Genomic DNA, 19,931 nt, shown 5'->3' on the forward strand with positions numbered 1-19,931 from the left:
ACAGGACTCTGTCTGCCATCTCCTGGGCCCTGTCCCCAGAAGCCACCCTGAGTGTTGTCCTGGCCCTCGGAGGGAAGGCCCTGGGAATGAGGACAGTGGCAGGAGGACCCTGAGGGCCACCCCCCTTCCCCGCTCCCTGTCTCCAAGTGCAGATAGGAGGGACTCCAACTCAGGAACCACGTCTACCTGTCACGGGGTCAGCCCCCCCCCCGCCACCCCGCCACGTCGTCAGAGCTCCACAGGGTGTCTCTGCCGGGAAGGACAGGGGCCTTTTATTGAACTCCAGTCCCCTTGGGGTGGGCCAGGCAGGGCCCCGCGGCAGGGGAGCCCGCAACCAGAGCAGTGGGCTCACTTCAGGGTCAAAGCCAGGAGCAGAGTGGGGGTCGCAGTGAGCACTGGTCCGGGTCCCAGGAGGCGGGCAGCCCCTGAGAGGGCCTCTGCAGAGACAGTGACTCAGGCGCCCGGCGTGGCTCTGCCCCGACCCCACCCAGCGTGCCGCCCCAGCCCACCTCGGAAGCTGAGGTCCATGACCAGGTAGCCATTGGGGATACCACCGTGGAGCCCCAGGCCCAGACTGTCCAGGTCATCCTGCCGCTGCCGTAAGATCCACTCCCGCACGGGGCTGTTCTCCTCCTCCGCCTTCAGGCCCACCAGGTTTGGACCCAGAAGGTTTTGCACCTCGGCAATGGTCAGCGGCTGCCAGAGTCCCCAGGGGGCCGTCAGGGTCGCCTTGCCTCTCCCCCAGAAGGTTGCCGGGGTCTGCTGTGTCCTGACCTCCCGGTGCTTCCCAGGCCCGAACACCCTGCCTAGGGCCCTCCAGAGTTCGGAACTGACCCCTGCGCAGCGCTCCTGCAGCCCCTCCCCGGCCCCGCCCCCCGGCCCCCGGCCCCGCCCCCCGCTCCCCGGCCCCGCCCCCGCCCCAGCTCGGCCCCGCCCCCAGCCCTACCAGCACGGCTTCCGTCTGCAGAGTTTTGAATGTGGCCATGTCCATGTTCACCCTCTGACGACTGAGAGCCCGCAGGTCCTCCGTGGGGGCCCCACCTGCTCGCGGGGAGAGGAGCCCCAAGCGTGAGACCTCACGGCAGCCCCCAGTCTTACCCTCTGACCCTAAGGAATTCCTGGGCCCCAGGTTCCCCTGGGTGGGTGGAGAGGCTGGACGGGGACCGGGAGAGCACCCGAGGGGTCTCGACCTACACACACGTGTAAAGGCAGGGGGCACCGTGACACTGGACACCCCAACAGCAGCAGCCTCATGAGGCAAGAACCGAGCAGCACCCATGTGGGAAGCCTGAGCCATCACACCACCCCCCCCCCCCCAGGGTTCTCCCCGGCTCACCCAGGTAGGGCTTGATCTTCGCAAAGTATTCAGACCCGCTCACGTTCTGGAAGGCAGCGTGGGCTCTGGGATAGAGGACGTGCATCTGCGGTGGGCGGCATGCCTCCAGGTGCTGGGGCCTGGCTGCCCTGGAGAGGCACATGGGGCCGGGCAGTGAGCTCAGAGCACAGCATGCCCGCCATGGCCGGCACGGGACTCACCGTGGGCCCCTGGGACTCACCAAAGGACACTGGGCTGCACTGAGCCCAGCTGCTCAGGACTGAGGAAACACAGGTATGTGGGGCTAAAGGTGGCCAGCGTGTCCAGGGTGGCCTTGTCCAGCTGACCCCCTCCTGCCTCATAGCGGGCAATCAGGGCAGCCACCTGTGGAAGGAGGCCACTGAGGTGTCTTGGGGCCAAGGGAAAGGTATCCCCTGGGGCCCGCACAACCTCACCCCATCTGCTCCCTCGGGGGAGGCCGTCACCTGACCATCCCTTTTCTGCCCTTTGCTGACTTGAAGAAGAGCTTTCACAGTTTCCAGGGATGTCACGTTCCACTTGTGGATGTCCGCGGGGGTGAGCTCGAGGAAGAAGTACCCCAGATGCTGGATCAGGGATTCAGGGTACCCCTGTGGGTAGAACTGCCCAGGGAGGTGACTGTGAGGGCCGCAGCCGTGCTCTGGGAGCCTGGGGTGGCACAGCGGGCAGGCGTGAGCCCCTCACCAACTACCTCGTCCAGTTTGTGCTTAAAAACACCCAGCTGCTGGTAGGTGAAGGGCAGCATGTTTACGAGGTCCATCTGAGCCGCCAGCAGGGCCCCATCCACACAGGCCTCGAGCTCCCACTCCTCATAGAGGACAAGGTTTTCGTCCACCGCATGGGCCTTCCGCTCCGGCGGGCAGACCTTCTCTGCAGGAGCAGGCAAGGGGTTGGGGGCTGGACTTCTCTTGTCAGCCCCCTCCTCCCAAACCTTGCTGAGACCGTGGGGAATGCATGACCCCCTCCAGGCCTCAGTTTACACATCAGCAGAATGGGGTGATTCTGTCTACTCTCCGAGGTTGACACAGCTGAGCAAGCCATGCAGCCAGGAAGGGCCACAGATGCGTGGGCAGGTGCGACCCCACAATGCTGTCCCTATCCCTAGGTCTCCTTATAGCCAACGGGGCAGGGTGTCCTGCTTACTCTCCGTGTCCCGCCGGTCCCTCGAGAGGAAAATCGTCAGCTCAGGTCGCTGCCGGGACAGGTCCCGGGAGGTGCCTTGCAGCCATGGGGTCATGGCACCCTGAGGACAGAGCAGGGCTGTGGCTGAGCCGCGCGTGGCTCAGTGTCCGAGGACTCCCACCCAGGGGCCAGACATCTTCTTCTCTTTCCCCAGAGGGACCTTACCAGTCTCGAGTCTGCAGCCTGGGCCCTGGAAGGTAACAGCCACCCTGCAGGGAGGGGGCGCAAGGCTTGAGGAGATAGCCAGGGACTCCTGGGTGTGCCTGCCAGGCCCCCACCCTGGGTAGGAAGGTGTCAACACTGGCCCCCCCCAGCCTTGGCACCCCATGATGTCACAGAATACCCCACATCCTCCTCCCACATCCTCCCCCACCCCAGGGAGCCCAGGCCCCCCACATCCTCCTCCTACAGCCTTGCTGCTCAGGGCAATCAGATACCCATTCCATGGACACTGTCCCTCTGGCTTGAGCCCCCCTCACTGCCATGGCTCAGCTTCCAATGCTGCGGAGTATAGAGGGACACAGACACCTCTGGGAGCAGAGACATGCCTCACAGCCCACCCAGGACTCAGGGCACCTATTCAGGACTTGGGCCACCTGCCCAGACCTTGGAACAACTGCCTGACCTCAGGGCACCTGCCAGGAATGGGAGCACTGCCCACTGCCAGGGAGGAGGGGTGGGGCAGGACCGTCAGCTGTCCTCTGATGGTCTTTGGCACCCCAACACTTTACAGCAGCCCACCCCTATTACTCACCGAGGCTGAGAAATAGGAGCAGGAAGCTGCCATGGGCGGAGGTCCCACAGGACTCCAGGGAAGGCTGAGCAGTCTGCAAGGCCATTATCTGTGGAGAGGAGCGACTCTGATATCCTCACGGTTTGTGCAGGACCCCCCTGCTCCCCCGCCCCCCCTTGTCCTGGGCCAGTGCAGGGCCTTATGGGTCGGAGTGTCAGAGCCCCTGATGGAACCTTCTCAGGCCCCTGCGGGTAGTGTCCGTGTGGCCTCCAGCCAGCTCTCAGGACCAACCAGTCTACCTGGCCCGCCCTGCCCCCTCCGGGAAGCTGGCCCCTCCTGCCAGGGTGTTGAGTCTGAGTCAGCCTGGCCCCCAGCTGTGAGAGCCCGGGAGGGCAGCTGGTGGCTGGTGTCCGTCCGCTCTGCCCATAGGGCAGGACAGGGCAGGGTGAGGCTGGAGATTTTAGTTCAAGAAGGCAGGGCCACCTCTGGCTCAGGCTGGCCTCAGTTTCCCCATTCACACCAGGGCTGGGCATAGGGCTGAGTGACCCCCCCCCCCAACTACCTGGGGTATGGCCATTCTCTTCTCCCCATCCTAACCCACCCATGGCCCAGGTGGACAAGGCTGGTGGGGCCCACCTGCATTCCTGGATTCCCTACTGACGACCCTCCCCAAACAGAGGCCTCGGTGGGTGCGACACCCCTTTCTACCTGCCTGTCCTCTGAGTGGGGCAGTGGGTGGAAAGGCCTTCCGGGAAGTCCCCCCACTGTGCGTTTCTACAGTGGAGTTTAGGAGGCCTTGTCGGCCAGTGTGGGGTGGGGAAGTGGGCGGGGAGCTGCTCTCTAGGGAGTACTGTCCCGGGGGAGGGCGGGGCGGGGGGGGGGGGTGTCTGCAGGAGACCCAACCACCTCTACACTCACCCCTCCCAGGGAGGCCCAGAAAGGGAGGCTACCCCTCCCTACCTACCCGGGCTGGGTAGAGCGGAGACATCCCCTCCCTGCAAGCCTCCGCCCAAGCCTGTGTCAGCCCCACCCAGGCTGAGAAATGGGGGGAGAGAATGGGGGAGGCACATTCAGCAACCCCTTTCAGCTGGGCAAAGAGCCCAGGCCTCAGGGAGTGTCCTGGGGAGTGGCCCCAGGGGAGCCCTTTCCCCTCCCCCACCAGGCTCCAGAGACGGTGGGAGAAAACCAGACCCCCAGACCAGAGAAGGGGCAGTGGGATGAGGCCTCCAGCCCTTGGATGGAGGAGGCCAGGCAAGAGCCAAGCCCCCCTGTGCGGTCCCCCTCAGCCTCCCCCAGCCCCATGTCACCAGGGAACCCCCAGCTCCTCAGGTGGGGGCATCCTGGGAGCCTCTGCAGGCTACCATGGGCCCTGGAATCTGCATCCTTCGCCTCCCCAGCCCCAGGAAGGCCAGCTGGCTCCACAGAGGCCGGCTACGGCTTCCAAAGTGGCCTGCACTTGACCTGCAGTTTCGAGTCTGTTTCCGCCAGTCTGGGGGGCCCGTGTTTGTGTGTGACATGGAAACAGTGTCTCCCTGCTCACGGCCGCCATGATAAGTCCTTCTCTGTCCTGTCCTGGTTCTTAAAAGCCCAGTTTAGGGGCGCCTGGGGACCTCAGTTGGTGAAGCGTCTGCCTTCGGCTCAGGTCATGATCCTGGAGTCCTGGGATCGAGTCCCGCATCGGGCTCCCTGCTCGGCGGGGAGTCTGCTTCTCTCTCTCTCTCCCTGCCGCCCCCTCTGCTTGTGTGCTCACACTTTCTCAAATAAATAAAAAAATCTTAAAAAAAAAAAAAAAGCCATTTAGGTAGGTCCCAGCAGGGGCAGCCTAGGGAAGGTGTCAGGGATGGTTCCATCTCGAACCCCGAGTCCTCCGTGACGGGCATCCGCCTGGTCACCTGTTAGTCCTCGACCCCCTGCACACTGGCCGAGTGCCTACTGCATGCTGGGCACTGCCCAGACGCGGGCATCCGCGGGAGCAGGAGAGATGCAGGCCCTGTCCAGGAGAGGCTGGCCCTGCCCCTGCTCTCTGCCCCTAGCCTGCTACCCAGCGGTGTCAGGAGTCCCAGAGCTGCGTCAGGTAGAGGTGGCTGTGTGTGTGACAGACTGACGGCCAGCTCCTTCCCGCAGCCGAGAGTCATGAGCTCCGAACGTCTGGTGGCCTCCCACCTGCAGAGTCTCCCACCCCAGCCCAGCCTTCCAATGTCCGGCCCCCAACTGATGGAAAATGAAGTCACCACGTTCCCAACCCCAGGTCCCTCTGGTGAGAGTGGGCAGGGGAGCAGATGACAGGTTTAGGGTCTTGGCCTCATGGTCATTTCGTCAGCCCCAAGCACAGACGTGCTCTGCCACCAGCCCAGGGTCACACAGCAGGGGCGGAGTCTAGAGATGACCCTGAGGACACTGCAGTGTGAGCAGAGCAGCAGAGGCAGTGGGGGCTGTCTTCAGCACTCCCCAAAGGCAATGAGGACCTAGGGACGTGGCAACTGAGGTGGCAGGGGGCAGGGTTGCCCCCAGCCTGCTTCCTTGGGGTGGCCAGGGTCCCTCTCGGGTAGATCTCAGGACCAGCCTTGGCTAATCCCTGCTCCCTCTTAGACCTTCTTGGCTAGAGGTGCCAGAAGTGCTGATGGACATGACCTCACCCTCGCCTCCCCAGGCATGCCCAAGCAGGTGACCCAGACTCCGACCGGGCTGTTGTACCACCCCACACAGAGGAGGCCGTGGTCAACCCCGTGACGCTGGACACTGGGCTGAGTCCAAGAGACCCCTGGGGCCATCCCCTGGTGCCCCAGGCCGGTGACTGTTTCAGGGTGATCAACCAAACCTGAGCCTCCTCTGCCTCGGCTTCCACACCTTGGAAGTGAGGTGGTCAAGAGGCCAGCAGCCCCTCAGGTCTGTCAAGGGAGACAAATGAGGCCTTGCCAGGCAGCTGGGAGCGGCGCTGCTCGGACCACAGGAATGTGCGGGTGGAGGCCCTGCCCAGGAGCCACCCGCGGGGAGGGGCGCCCAGGGTGGAGAGCTGCCCCAGCCCGGCCTTTCCCTGGTGGGCATGGGTGGCAGCTCTCCCCGGGCCTGGACTGGGACATGCGTCGCAAGCTGAGGCCTTGCCTCACGGGATCTCACTCCCCTGTTTCTTATGCTGAGACGAGGCTCAGTGAAGTAAAGTGGCCGGGATGTCACAGCAGAGCAAGGCTGTGGTGTCCCAGCTGGGGCCATGGCAGGATCTCTACAGGCCACCCCACCAGTCCCGAGGCCAGCAGATTCTGGGCGGTTGCCGCCCAGCCAGGGCATGACTCCCAGGGGCATCGGCCATAGTGTGACTTCTTGGAGTGAGTTCCAGGCTCATGGCAATGTGGCACAGACATCGCTGGTGTGGGGAAGGGGTTGGGTGTGAGCCTAGGGTTCACAGGAGGCAAATCCAAACCAGAGCCCGCTCCAGCAATCACACAGCACTGCCCTCCACAGTGGGAAGCTGCCTGCCTGCCCCTGGCACTGGCTGTGGACAGGAGGGAGAAGCCACCTTCCTGCTGCCATGGCCACTGGCCAGCGAGGACAGACGATGTGTGCCTCTGATCTGGCCAGATGTCAACGTCTGCACACTGACTGCAACTGTGGACCACAGCCTTCGTGGTACAGCCTTGAAGTCAACATCCCTGGTGGCTCCCCACTTTCCCTCCAGCCCCTCCAACAATTTTGTAAACAGAATTCCCTGTGTAGACTCTGTCTCTGCGTTCATACCTGCAAAGGCTTCTGTTTGCTCAGTCGTGGATATAGAGCTGCCTGTGTCTGATCTTTCCCAGTGGGCTGGGCTCTCCGGTGTATGCAGTCAAGCCAAACGCCGACTAAAACAATTCAGCAAGGCTGCCTGGTACAAGAGATCAACTTACAGAAGTCAGTAGAGGAGTAAATGCCTTTAAAAAAGTCCCACCCACAGGTAACAACTGAAACATTCTGGACAAAATGTGAAAAACAAAAACAAAAAACACCTAATTCCCTGAAGGTTTGGGGGAATGAACAAAAGTGATTTTGCCGGGGAATTGACATTTGAGGGAGGAGATTTCCCTCTGTGTGTGTAGCTTTGCCCTGAAGACCGCCAAGAGGCGAGGCTGCAGTGGTGCCAGCCCTCAGGCTCCAGCAGACATCCCACCGGCTTTCTGGCCGAAGGAGGAAGGAGCCCGGAGAAGCAGACACCAGAGAATGAGCGGAGAACTCTGGAAGGGAGAGAGCCAGAGGAGGGGGCCCCAAACTCCGCCCAAGGCTCTTGCTGATCCCTGAGTCACGCATGTGCAGGGCCTATTGGAAACAGCTCAGCCAAAGATGAAACACAGACTGGGACTAACCTCTGCCCACCTCAGGGTTTGCAGACCTCCCAGCTCAAGCCTGAGCACATTCATTGCCACCGAACCAAAAGCATCCACAGTCTTCATAGGAATATAACAGAACGCAGTGTCTCTACAACCTTTGGTCACAGCGTGCAGGATAAAACCCAAGACTGTGTCGGCTATACTTGGCTTAAGAAAAAAAATCCAAACTACTTGTCAGGGGAAGAGCCAGGAAACTGTGACCCATCCCCAGAGGAAAGGAATCCACTGAGGCCAATGCCAAGATGTGTCAGTTATTAGAATTATCACACAAGGTTTTTTCTTAAGATTTTATTTTTAAGTACTGTCCACACCCAACATGGGGCTCGAACTCACAACCCCGAGACCAAGAGTCACACAGCCTACCACCACCGACTGAGGCAGTCAGGCCCATCAGACAAGGGTTTTAACGCAGCTATTAGGACTGTACCCAGCTAGGTAGCGGAAAGTAGGCTTTCATGAATGGAGATGTAGGGAATACTCACACACACATGACCAAACAGGAAGTTTTAGAAATGAAAAACGCGCAATCTGGAATTTCGAAAGCCACAGGTTGGACTTAAATCAAGATTAATCGCTTCCAATTGAGTTAAATGGATTTTGAAGTGTGGGAATTTCCTTTGCGAGCGCACCGAGGAGCTGTGGTTTGAGCTCACAACATATCACCGGTGAGACGTGCATGGGTGTGGGGAGCCCACTTCTTGCTCCAGCTCTGCCAGCACGGCAAGGCTGTAAGTCACGTCACTTGTGGTTTACGTGATGTTAGTTGCTGAAATGATGGGAACGCGTTATAGGTTTTGCATATAATGGTTTCTTTCCCTTGTAATCTTAGGTTGAATCATTAAGAGACTGAAATCATCAAGTCCGAAGGAAAAGTTAAATTCCCAAGCAATTCGGTGTGCGATCATTTAGGGGAAGCGGGTTTGTCACAGTGAATACGCAAGTGGATGCTGGATTGTACACTTCAGGGGTGTAAGCTGTGTGCTGTGGGAATTATAGCTCAGGAAAGTTGTTCTTAAAATGTAGACCAAAGGCAAGAATATGCAATGGGAAGAGGACAGCATCTTTAACAAATGGAGTTGGGAGAACTGGACAGCCACATGTAGAAGAATGAAACTGGACCATTTTCTTACACTGCACACAAAAATAAACTCAAAATGGATGAATACCTAATTGTGAGACCTGAAACCATAAAAATCCTAGAATTGAGCACAGGCAGTAACTTATCCAACATCAGCTGTAGCGACTTCTTTCTAGATGTGTCTCCTGACGGAAAGGAAATAAAAGCAAAACTAAACTACTGGGATGACACCAAAATAAAAAGCTTCTGCACAGTGGAGGAAACAATCAACAAAACTAAAATGCAGCCTATGGAATGGGAGAAGATATTCGCAAACAGCATATCTGGTAAAGGGTTAGTATCCAAAATATATAAAGAACTTACCAAAGTCAACACCTAAAAATTGAATAATCCAACTAAAAAGTGAGCCGAAGGCATGAACAGATGCTTCTCCAAAGAAGACATGGAGATGGCCAAGAGACACCAGAAAAGATACTCAACATCACTCACCGTCAGGGAAATGGAAATCCAAAGCACAGTGAGATACCACACCAGTCAGAATGGCTAAAATCAACACAAGAAACGACAGGTGTTGGCGAGGACATGGAGAAAGGGGAGCCCTCGTGCACTGCTGGTGGGGACGCAAACTGGTGCAGCCACTCTGGACAACAGTATGGAGGCTCCTCACTAAGTCAAAAATAGAACCACCCTACCCCAAAACAGAACAATTGCACTACTGCTTACCCCAAGAATATAAGAACGCTCATTCAAAGGGACATATGTACCCTGATGTTTATCGCAGCATAATTTACAATAGCGAAATTAGGGAAGCACCCCACATGTCCACTGATAAATGAATGGATAAAGAACAGGTGGTATATATACAAGGGAGTATTACTCAGCCATAAACAACGAGATCTTACCATTTGCAACAAACGGATGGAGGAGAGGGTATTATTCTAGGCGAAATAAGTCAGAGAAAGACAGATACCATATGGTCTCACTCATATGCGGAATTTAAGAAACAAACAAACAAACAAAGGGACAAGAAGGGAGACAAACCAAGAAAGAGACTCTTGAGAGGAAACAGATGGTTACCAGAGGGGAGGTGGGTGCAGGAATGAGTGACAGGGATTAAGGGGCGCACCTGCCATGATGAGCCCTGAATAATGGAGAGAACTGTTGAATCACTATGTCGTACACCTGAAGTTATTATAACACTGTGTGTTAACTACACTGGAATTAAAACATAGATAAATAAGCAAACAAATAAATAAATAAGGCCAAGGATTTGAAGAGACATCTCGCGAAAGCAGATGTGTGAATGACCAATGAACACATAGAAAGATGTCCAATGTCACCGCGCAAGGAAAGGCAGATCAAATCCACAAGACACACACCTGCCTCAGCGAGTAAATTTAAAGGGACCAACAGGGGCGCCTGGGTGGCTCAGTCGGTGAAGCGTCTGCCTTTGGCTCAGGTCATGATCACAGGGTCCTGGGATCGAGTCCCGCGTGGGGCTCCCTGCTCAGCGGGGAGTCTGCTGCTCCCTCTCCCTCTGCCCCTCCCCCCACTCGTGCTCTGTCTCTAATAAAAAAAATTAATAAGTAAAATCCTTAAGAAAAAAAATAAATAAATAAAGGCCTGACAATGCCAAGTGTTGACAGAGATATGGAACAACCGGAACTCTCACATGCTGCTGGTAGAAGTACGTTTTAATACAGTCACTTTTGTTCAGTATTTTCTTAAGAAGTTAAACATACACCTAGCTACGCAATTTAGTCATACAAGTGTTATTTTTTTTTTAAGACTTATTCATTTATTCGGGAAAGAGAGAGAGAGCACACAAGCGCACGAGCAGGGGAGGGGCAGAGGGAGAGGGAGGATCCCAAGCAGACTTGCACAAGCACAGAGCCCGACCCGGGGGCTCGATCCCACAACCCCAAGACTACAACCCAAGCCAAGATCAAGTTGTCTACTCAACTGAAACACCCAGTCCCCTGTAGTCACTCCACTCTTAAGTAATTACTCCAGAGAGAGGAAAACCCATGTCCACACAGAGACTTGTACTTGAATTTTCACAGTAGCTCTAGTTACAAAGCCAAAATTGGGAAAAAGCAAACTGGGCTCTGCGTGTGGCGTGCAGTCTGCTCGTCCCTCGTTCTCTGCTCCTCCTCCTCCTCTTTTTTTTTTTTTTAAAGATTTTATTTATTCATTCGACAGAGAGAGAGACAGCCAGTGAGAGAGGGAACACAAGCAGGGGGAGTGGGAGAGGAAGAAGCAGGCTCCCAGTGGAAGAGCCTGACGTGGGGCTCGATCCTGCAACACCAGGATCACGCCCTGAGCCGAAGGCAGACGCCTAACAACTGAGCCACCCAGGCGCCCCCTCCTCCTCCTCTCTTAAAAAAAATAAATAAAAATAAAAAGCAACAGCATAATGAGTGTGGACAAGGATGTGCGTTGCTGATGAGAATGTTAGAAAAGGAGGTTGGATGACCACACGACCCAGCAACGTAAGATGCACCCACAGGATTTGACAGCAGGAACTCAAGCAGATCCTTGTACACCCATGTTCACAGCGGCATTATTCACAGGAGCCAAAAGGTGGAAACAACTCAAGTGCCCATGGACAGAGGAACGGATGAACAAAAACTGTGGTCTATCTGTGCAGTGGAACGTGGGTCGGCCACGAAAGGAACGGAGCTCCACGCTACAACGTGCACGAACCTTGGAAACACGATGCTCGGTGGAAGGAGCCAGATGCAAAAGGACAAATATTCCATCTACGTGCGATGTCCAGGGGCGCCCAGGTGGCTCAGTCGGTTGAACATCTGACTCTTGATTTTGGCTCAGGTCATGATCTGTGGGTTGTGGGATCGAGCCCCATGTCAGACAATGCACTCAGCGGGGAGCCTGCTTCTCCCTCTCTCTCTGCCTCTCTCATCCGCTTGTTCTCTCAAATAAATAAAATACTAAAAAAAAAGAGAGAGAGAGAGAGAAAGCAAGACCCCTAGCTTGCACCACAGACAGGCTGGACACCAAATGCACCGGAGACCTGCATACGTTAGAGAAAACAGAAGCTATCTGCTGGTTGTGGGTAACTTCGACTTCATCAGAATTCAGGATTCCTGTTCAACAGACCCTTGGCAGTTGACAGGCAGATGTGAAACAGGGTGTGGGACACCTGACACCTCAAAGCGCCCGAGGCTCTGTGAGCACCTGGAATGCACCGAAAATAGGAGCCCAGGCAACCAGGGAAATTCCAGCTCAAACGCGAAGATTCACAAAATTAGAAAGGTGGGTGGTAACAGGTGCTGCTGACCCTACAAGGGACAGACAGACAGCAGCCGTGTGGAGTGGAGCCCTCGCCTGGCTCCCACCGCCCTCCCCAGCAAATGTCACAACTCGGAGGCGCGTTCCTTCCCAGGGCCTGTTCTCAGGGCGGCTCGGCTTGGCGTTTGGCAGGTGGCGCTCAGACGTGCCACCAGCGTCTCTTCCTCGTGCACGACCTCTGTTTGTCCTTGCTCTCCGTCAGGTGTGGGCTGTATTTGCCCCCAGGCTGTTGCTGGCCTTGTCACTCTTTGGGTGAACAAAACAAATCTGGGACTGTTTACTCTGCACATGAAGAAAAAGCCTTTTTTCCTTTTATGTTCACATGACTAAATCTGTTCCTCATCAGGGGAGACGTCCAGTCACGCCTCCGGGGTTGGACAAGTAGTCACTCCCGGTTTGACTGCCGGTGTAGACGTACTTCACCGTGATCTGATCATCCCCCCGAGTCCAGGGCTGACCAGCCGGCTGCCCCAGCAGGACTCACGTTCTCCGGGGGCAGCGTCTGTTGTCCTGAGTTCCGTAGGATGTCTCCTGTCTGATTTCTCAAAACATCTGTACCCTGATGTGGGCAAAATAGAAAAAGGACCAGAGTCTGCTGGCCTGGAGCCGGAGCAGACCTGTCATGGGTCTCTGCCCAGGCTGCCTCTTCCTGGAAGCCTTACTTGGCTGGCCCAGGCTTCCTGACTCTGGGAGGTTAGCCCCGCTCCTCTGAGCCACTGTTTCCTCCATGATGCCAGTCCAGAGCATGACATTCATTCCATGAATGAAGACCACTGGAGATGGCTTTTTATTCCCATTTTACAGAGAAGAAAACTGAGGCCCGGAGAGAGCCAATGTCTGGCCAGAGCCAATGACTTTCCCGCTTTGGTGGAGGAGCATGGGGACAGTTCTGGTGTCAGGTGCCCCTGGGGCCAAATTCTTCCTCAGCTGCTGCACTGTGAATGGGTTCCAGAGCCTCAGTTTCCAGCTCTGCAGAATGGGCATCAGTGCACAGGGCGCCACACACCTGGCACGGGGTGGGGCGTCGGCCGTCAGCAGGCTCTGGATGCTGGACAGCTTTGCTTCTTCAGAGTTTCGCCAACTTCGGCAAATGCCTGCAACTGAGCCCCAGCTTCAAGGGCATGAGAGGGGCCCCTTCCTGCCTCCCAGGAGTGGCCAGGTCCAGCTGGTGGCCAGGGGAGCGTCCCTTTGCTGCTCTGTTCCCAAGGCTGCAGGGACTGCAGCCATCAGTGAAATAGTCTGGCTGGCCTGAGGCTGACGTGCGGGCAGAGCCTGTCTGAGGGCTGGTGTGGCCGCAGCTAATCACAGACCCAGTGGACGTCCCATGCCCTGCTGAGCCTGACCTTTGCTCAAAGTGACAGACATGCTTGTCTTCTTGGACATTCTGGGAGTGTCTGCAGAGGCCACAGCTGAGGCTGTCAGCCCTGTGGGCTCCTTGCATGCCATGGATCCCCAGGGCTACAAGGCACTGGAGTGACCTCACCAGTCGGGCCCTGCTCAGTCCTCCCACCACCACTTCCCAGGGGTCCATCATCCTGTAGGCTGCATTCCATTGCCTGGGGCCAGAGCTCCCACCATAGCCATCACTGAACTCAAGGGCTGGTTCTGAGAGCCACTGACCCTCTTCCTGGCCTCTGCAACTCCTGTCCCAGCTCACTAACTGCTCCCAGCTGGAGCCCCAGTGCATCCCCCGCACCCACACACCCAACAGGGGCAGGACTGGGTGCTTCATCCAGGGGTGAGGAACACAGGCCGGGACCCAGGGTTGGGGGGGTGTGGGCCAGGGCCCAGGGTGGGGGTGTGTGGGCCGGGACCCAGGGTTGGGGGGTGTGTGGGCCGGGGCCCAGGGTTGGGGGGGTTGTGGGCCGGGGCCCAGGGTTGGGGGTGTGTGGGCCGGGGCCCAGGGTTGGGGGGGTGTGGGCCAGGGCCCAGGGTGGGGGTGTGTGGGCCGGGACCCAGGGTTGGGGGGTGTGTGGGCCGGGGCCCAGGGTTGGGGGGGTTGTGGGCCAGGGCCCAGGGTTGGGGGTGTGTGGGCCGGGGCCCAGGGTGGGGGTGTGTGGGCCGGGACCCAGGGTTGGGGGGTGTGTGGGCCGGGGCCCAGGGTTGGGGGGGTTGTGGGCCAGGGCCCAGGGTTGGGGGTGTGTGGGCCGGGACCCAGGGTTGGGGGGTGTGTGGGCCAGGGCCCAGGGTTGGGGGGGGTGTGGGCCAGGGCCCAGGGTTGTGTGGTGTGTGGGCCAGGATCCAGAGTTGGGGGCATGGGCCAGGATCAGGTTTGACCTGAGTGCCCACCTGCCTGCTGCCACTACCATCCCAAGCCCTGGGCTATGAGGCCCAGTGGAGCGTGTGTGTGTCTTCACTGGCCCCCTGGTGCTGGGGTAGCCTGCTGGGTTCCCAGGTCCTCCCCCTGACCATCATCCGTCCCCCAGCATGACTATCCTGGATGTCACCTTCATGCCTTCTCAGAGGAACAGAGGAGACTCATGCAGAGCTAGATGGGGGTGGGGGGCAGCACACCCCCAGCACGGTACAGTGGTATTGGGGAGAGGGGGCAATCCCGGGGCTGACCCCAGGTCTCTACTTGGGCCCTGCTGACCCTGCCCCCACCGGCTGAACTGGCTGGGTATCCAGGTCACTGGCCAAGATGAGGGCCGGCCCTCCCTGGCTTGCTTCCAGGATGCACTGGCATCTGTGAGTAGGGGGTGAAGGGGAGAAGGAACTGCCGTTTGCCCAACTGACCCCTGTTCCTCAGGCCTAGTGGAGAGAACCTGGCCATGGTCTCTTCTGTTCTGCAGAGTGGTTCCCTACCCCCATCTCTACCAAGGAAGTGGGCTTCTTCCTCCCAATGCCCCCAGCATAAGAAAGACCTCATTTTCTACAGAGTGTGGGGGACCCCCCAGCCCACCTACCCCCAGCTGCTACAGCCCGAGCTAGGTATCCTCAAGGGAGAGGTTCAGGGCAGGAGGGAAGGGAGCCCAGATGGGGTCCTCTGAGGAGGGTCCGTGACCTCACGAGCTGGGACCTCTCCAGGCTCAGCTCTGGGGCCCAGTGCACAGGGTGACCCTCCCACAGCAACAGGCCAGGCCTGACCTTCACTAACCAATAAAAACACCATGCAGAGAAAACCAAGTGGGCCCCTGATGGCAAAGAGGCCACAGGTTCCTGGTCCTCCAGTCGCTGTGCGGGTCAAGCGCCCTGAGCTATCCGGGGGGCGGGGGTGCTGTCTGAGCCAGCCGCCCCCCCAGCTCCATGTAGCACCTTCCAGGGCCCTTGCAGAGCCGTGGGAGCTGGGGAAGAGGTGGCAGGTGGCAGGCAGGACAGCATCAGAGGGGCCGCACCCAGGGCCAGCGTGAGGACCACAGAGGTGGGGAGTCAGGAGGGCTCAGACATGGCAACAGGGCAAGGATAATGCCCATGTCTCCCAAAAGCGCTGGCTGGCTGCCAAGGGGCCAGCGTGAATGCGGACATGTGTGTGACCCTCAGCCCCAGGGAGGTCTGGATGGGAGGACCTTCCTGTCTCTGAGTCTGCCGTCTTCCCAGGGCCAGCACTGGGGCCCCGACACCCCCACCAGGGGGGTTCCTGGGCTGACCAGCCTGCCATGAGCCCCGGGGGGGGGGAGGGGCAGCGATGGCAGAGGGTAACTGCTCCCCCAGAAGCCAAGCTCCCAGACCTGCTGGGTCAGCCCACAGAGCTGAACCACGTGACCCCCAGGCGTCGGTGGCCCGAGGACCCCACCCCACCCAGCAGCCCCACAGTGCTGCCACCAGGCATGCAGGTACCTCCCCAGAGCCCCCAGACGGCCCACTGGATGCCTTGGGGGCTGCATACAAACTGTTGGTGCGGCGGGGCCGCCGGCCTGGCCTGGACACGCTCTCAAGGCAGGCACAGTGAAGAGCGCCACGGAGCGGTGGCGACCTGCCACCACACACCCCGGGCCGGCTGGCAGCTTAGCGAACCCCAGACACCGTCGGCTGGCGCAGGCCTGCAGTGCCCCACGTGGTGTGTCGCGGGGCCTCACCAGCCTCGGGCTGCCCTCCCGTGAGTGCGCCGTGTGCTCGCCATACTTCCCGGGCCACGGCCCGCGGGCCCAGCGACATAGTGGCGCCGCCAGGTCCCCAGGCCGTCAGGCTCTCTCCTACCAGCACCCGGTCAGGCAGCGGAGTTGGGGCTTCCTCCCTTCCTCTCAGCCTACCTGCTGGTGTGCCCCGCAGAGACGCAGCCCCTGCGGCCCGTGCTTGGCCTCTGTGCCTGTGGTCACGTGTGCAGCGGTGAGGCCCTCTTGGCCACCAGCTCCTTCTGCTCTTCTTGCACTGGGTGGGTGCAGAGGGAGGACCCCAGGAGCGCGCGTGCCCTCTCTCTGACCCCACCTCCCCAGCCCCGGGCCCACGCCATCTCGCGCTTGGAGCAGCAGGTCACGCAGGCCTTCTCATTAGCTGCTAATTGCAGGCGCGCCGGGCCTCCCAGGGCCGTTGCCAGATTACACCTGTTGACAAGATGTGGCGGCCCAGAGGGAAGGCGCCATGCGCTGATTAGGCCGCTAATGATGTGCTCATTGCCCACGGTAATTTCCTTCAACAAATAAAACGTTGTGTCTGTTCAGCCCAGGGACAGTTCTGGCTTCTCGAGGAGCCCACGGTGCACCCACGGTTTGGGAGGCCTGGCGGGCTCAGACGGGGACACCTGAGGCCACGACGAGCCGCCAGCACTACCTGCATGTTCTCCTAAGAGAGGCTGCTTTCTCTCTCAATTCCGAGAATGAGGGGCACTGGGACCACCCTAACCACCTAACCACCCTGTGGGCCCTTCCTCACCCTCCGTCCCAGGGCCTGCAGCGCCTCACAGGGCGTGGAAGGGTCTGCAGAGACCGGCCTGGAAGGCTGTGCCCCACACCCACCCAGACAGGGAAGGACACCCATGACCCACAAGGATCTAGGCTGATTCCCCAAGAAACTCCTGAGCGTGAAGACCCTCGCATGGTAAGGAGACACCTAATGGGCCCCCCGCACCAACAAAATAGTCCCCAGTTTACAAAAAGCATGGGGGCAGATTTCAAAGGCTAGAACTCCTTGTTTGGGTGTGAGGCTGGCCTTGTCCTACATGACTGACCCGAATGACCAACTGACTGACCGACCGACTGACCCCTACCAGGCAGGGGCTCGTGCTACAGTGGGAAGCCCCTCCTTTGTGGGCCCCGGTTGTCCCCCCGCCCCGTGTCCGCCGCGGGGGCCAGGGCCTCCACACAGGCTGCAAGTGTCTGGGTAGGTCCACTGGACAGACACCACAAGCATGTGGGCCGCTCCTCAGCGCACGTCCCTCCTCCCTACACCCATGCGGAGCAGGGGAGCAAACCCCACTTCCACGTTCCAGCATCTCGGGGGCCCGGTGATATTGGAGAATGTAGTAAATGTTTTGAAATCATATGTTTAAGAAAAAATTTTTACATTGTAAGTTTTTTATGCATTTAAGCAATTTCCACACCCAACATGGGGCTTGAACTCATGACCCCAGGATCAAGAGTTGCATGCTCTTCCGATTGAGCCAGACAGGAGCCCTAAACATTCTTTGGAAAAGACAAAATGCCTTTTACTTTTCCTGACCTTGGATTGTTGTACTGCACACGGGCTATCTGCCCCCTAAAGACACCTGCTGGCTCAAGCCTGGCTTTGGAGACAGCCTGGCAGGTGTGGTCCGTCCCAGCCCCACCCCCTCAGGGCCAGTGCAGTCCGACTGGGAGGTGGGCTATGACCCGGGGAGACACATCCCATGATGCAGCTATCCTCTGACCCCAAGGGTCTCACAAAAACTTGGACATGAGGGCTGTAGGCGGTTGAACAGTGCCCCCCAAATAACAATAATATGTCCCCCAAACCTGTGAATGTGACCTCACTTGGAAATAGGGTCCTTGCAGATGTAATTAAGTTGCGGGTTTTGAGATGAGACCATGCTGGGTAGTAGGCTGGGCCCTGAATCCAATGATAGGTGTCTTTAGAAGAGAGGAGGAGACACACAGGAGCCCTGTGACAGAGCTGCGGCGGCTGGAGAGACGGAGCCACGTGCCCAGGGCTGCCCGGGGCCACCAGGAGCTGGACCAGGCAGGAGGGATCCTTTGGAAGGGCCTGCCAACACCTTGGCCTCAGACTTGGGGCCTCAAGAACTGGGAGAATTAACTTCTGTAGTTGTAAACCCCCCGTTGTGACACCCTGTTGCAGCCGTGCTGGACACTAACACAGGACCAGGCCCTCAGACGGTGAGACTCTGACGTCCACCTGCAGGAGGGGACGGCAGCTCCATGCACCTCGGCGGAAACCGTGCCTGCTCCCACCCAGAGATCTGCTGGCCAGCTTTGGGCAAAGGGGGTCCTGGGGGCACACCCAGAGCAGGGGCCAAGCTCTGCATCTGTCCCAATGCAGGGAGGGGTTGCCCACACCCAGTTGCAGCATCTGGCAGCTCCCCAGACTGGCTGCAGAGCCCTCAGTTTCCCCCACGTGTGTAAACCCTGGCATTGCACATGGGAAGCAAATGGCAAATACTCACTAATGATGATGATGAAACAATCTGCAGGTGTGAGAGCAGGTGCACAGAGGAGGCAGGCATGGGGTTGGCTCAAGAGCCTCGGGGTCCCCAGGGGCCTTGATCGTGTGTGTGTGTGTGTGTGTGTGTGTGTGTGTGTGTGTGTGACATCAGAGACCTCCGGTCAGATTTTCTGAACCAGATGCTGTTTCAGTTACCCAGGCACTCCACACGGACGGCGGGACTGAGGCCTTGAAACCAGGTGTACTGGGGGACACTCACTGTCCCAACCTCTTGGAGCCACCTTGGGGCAGCCAGTGTAATTGAGATATAGACGCACATATCATACAAGTCACCCACTTAAAGTGTGCAATTCAGTGGTTTTTGATACACTATTTTAAAATTGTAGTAAAACGTATGCAACAGAGTTTTCCATGGTGAGCCCGTGTACGTGCACGAGTCTGTGGCGTTAGTTGCGTTCACGGTGTGGTGCAACCAGACCTTTACCCTCAACACTTCGCATCACCGCACACCGAATCCCGCTCCCCAGGCCCTGGCAACCTCCCAGCTACTCACTGCCTCCGTGGAGTTTGCTACTCTGCACACGTCCTAGAAACGGAAGCCTGCAATGCGGGACGTTCTGTGTGGGTCCTCTCACCGAGCATCCTGTCCTCGGGGTCATCCACACGGTAGCAGGCTTCAGTGGCTCATCCCGCTTTACAGCTGAGCACTAATTCGTGGCAGGGACGAGCCACAATACGCTTCTCCACTCATCTGCTGATGGGCACTTGGGCTGATCCGACCTTTGGTCCGAACCACCCTTTGCTCCCCTCGGTTTGCGCCTACAGACGTGGGTTCCGGGGGACAGAGGGATCGAAGCCCGCCCTGCACAGACACGGGCTCTGACATCTACGTGCTGTACTCCCCATTCCAGCGTTGGGAGGGCCCTCCCTGCACCCCCAGCCTCCGCCAGAGACCCTCACTGTAAATCGTCTCCATCACTCCCACCTAACTGATCTCATCCTGCCCCCAGCTTATGGGCACCTGTTACTCTCACACATTTTCCGTAAACCTTCTCTGGGGCATTTCAGTGAAGCTAAGGTTATTTCGGGCTCACCTACTTCTAAGAATCACTTGGGATTGTTCAGATTTCAGGCATCATATCTCAGACCTTGTTCAGGTGTTGCTAGGACAGGGGATGGGTAGGGCCTGGAAGCCCACCTGGTAGAGCTGTGGGGGAAGGTGTCCGTTCCCGTCCCCCCCCCCGCCCCCCATCCCCCCCAGGCCAGCTGCGGAACAGGAAAGGCCTGTCCTGGCAGCCAAGAGGAACAGCTGCAGCCCCCGCCCCAGGCTGCCCCAGCAGGTGGGCTCTCTGCACCTCCAAGAAAACCCGCAGCAGGTGTGGG

At 58.4% G+C, this 19,931-nt stretch overlaps 1 protein-coding gene across 2 annotated transcripts; it reads right to left on the reverse strand.

Moving 5' to 3' along the window:
• Nucleotides 1-257: 257 nt before the first annotated feature.
• Nucleotides 258-7,141, reverse strand: LOC123783686 (mesothelin-like). 2 transcript variants are annotated; one of them, XM_087866238.1, is made up of 11 exons: nucleotides 7,002-7,141; nucleotides 3,291-3,378; nucleotides 2,702-2,745; nucleotides 2,498-2,597; nucleotides 2,046-2,224; nucleotides 1,801-1,956; nucleotides 1,557-1,699; nucleotides 1,337-1,464; nucleotides 947-1,041; nucleotides 510-696; nucleotides 258-437 (listed from the first exon to the last, which is right to left on the reverse strand). In XM_087866238.1, exons 2-11 carry the CDS (start codon nucleotides 3,373-3,375, stop codon nucleotides 349-351), a joined length of 1,206 nt encoding a protein of 401 aa, XP_087722364.1. In that variant the 5' UTR covers nucleotides 3,376-3,378; nucleotides 7,002-7,141; the 3' UTR covers nucleotides 258-348. The 2 variants fall into 2 exon arrangements, with proteins under 2 accessions (XP_087722364.1, XP_045640557.2); XM_045784601.2 differs by lacking the exon at nucleotides 7,002-7,141 and adding an exon at nucleotides 3,978-4,063.
• Nucleotides 7,142-19,931: the final 12,790 nt, after the last annotated feature.

The sequence above is a fragment of the Ursus americanus genome, chromosome 2 (assembly GCF_024610735.1).
Source record: "Ursus americanus isolate L20-20 chromosome 2, mUrsAme1.1.p, whole genome shotgun sequence".
Taxonomy (NCBI): Eukaryota; Metazoa; Chordata; class Mammalia; order Carnivora; family Ursidae; genus Ursus; species Ursus americanus.

Excerpts from the sequence above, each read along its gene's own strand:
- LOC123783686 (XM_087866238.1), bottom strand. The coding sequence starts at position 3,375 with ATGGCCTTGCAGACTGCTCAGCCTTCCCTGGAGTCCTGTGGGACCTCC. Across the intron at positions 2,746-3,290 it reads GCTCCTATTTCTCAGCCTCG|GGTGGCTGTTACCTTCCAGG; the intron begins GTGAGTAATAGG and ends CCCTCCCTGCAG. Across the intron at positions 1,700-1,800 it reads GGCAGAAAAGGGATGGTCAG|GTGGCTGCCCTGATTGCCCG; the intron begins GTGACGGCCTCC and ends CTCCTTCCACAG.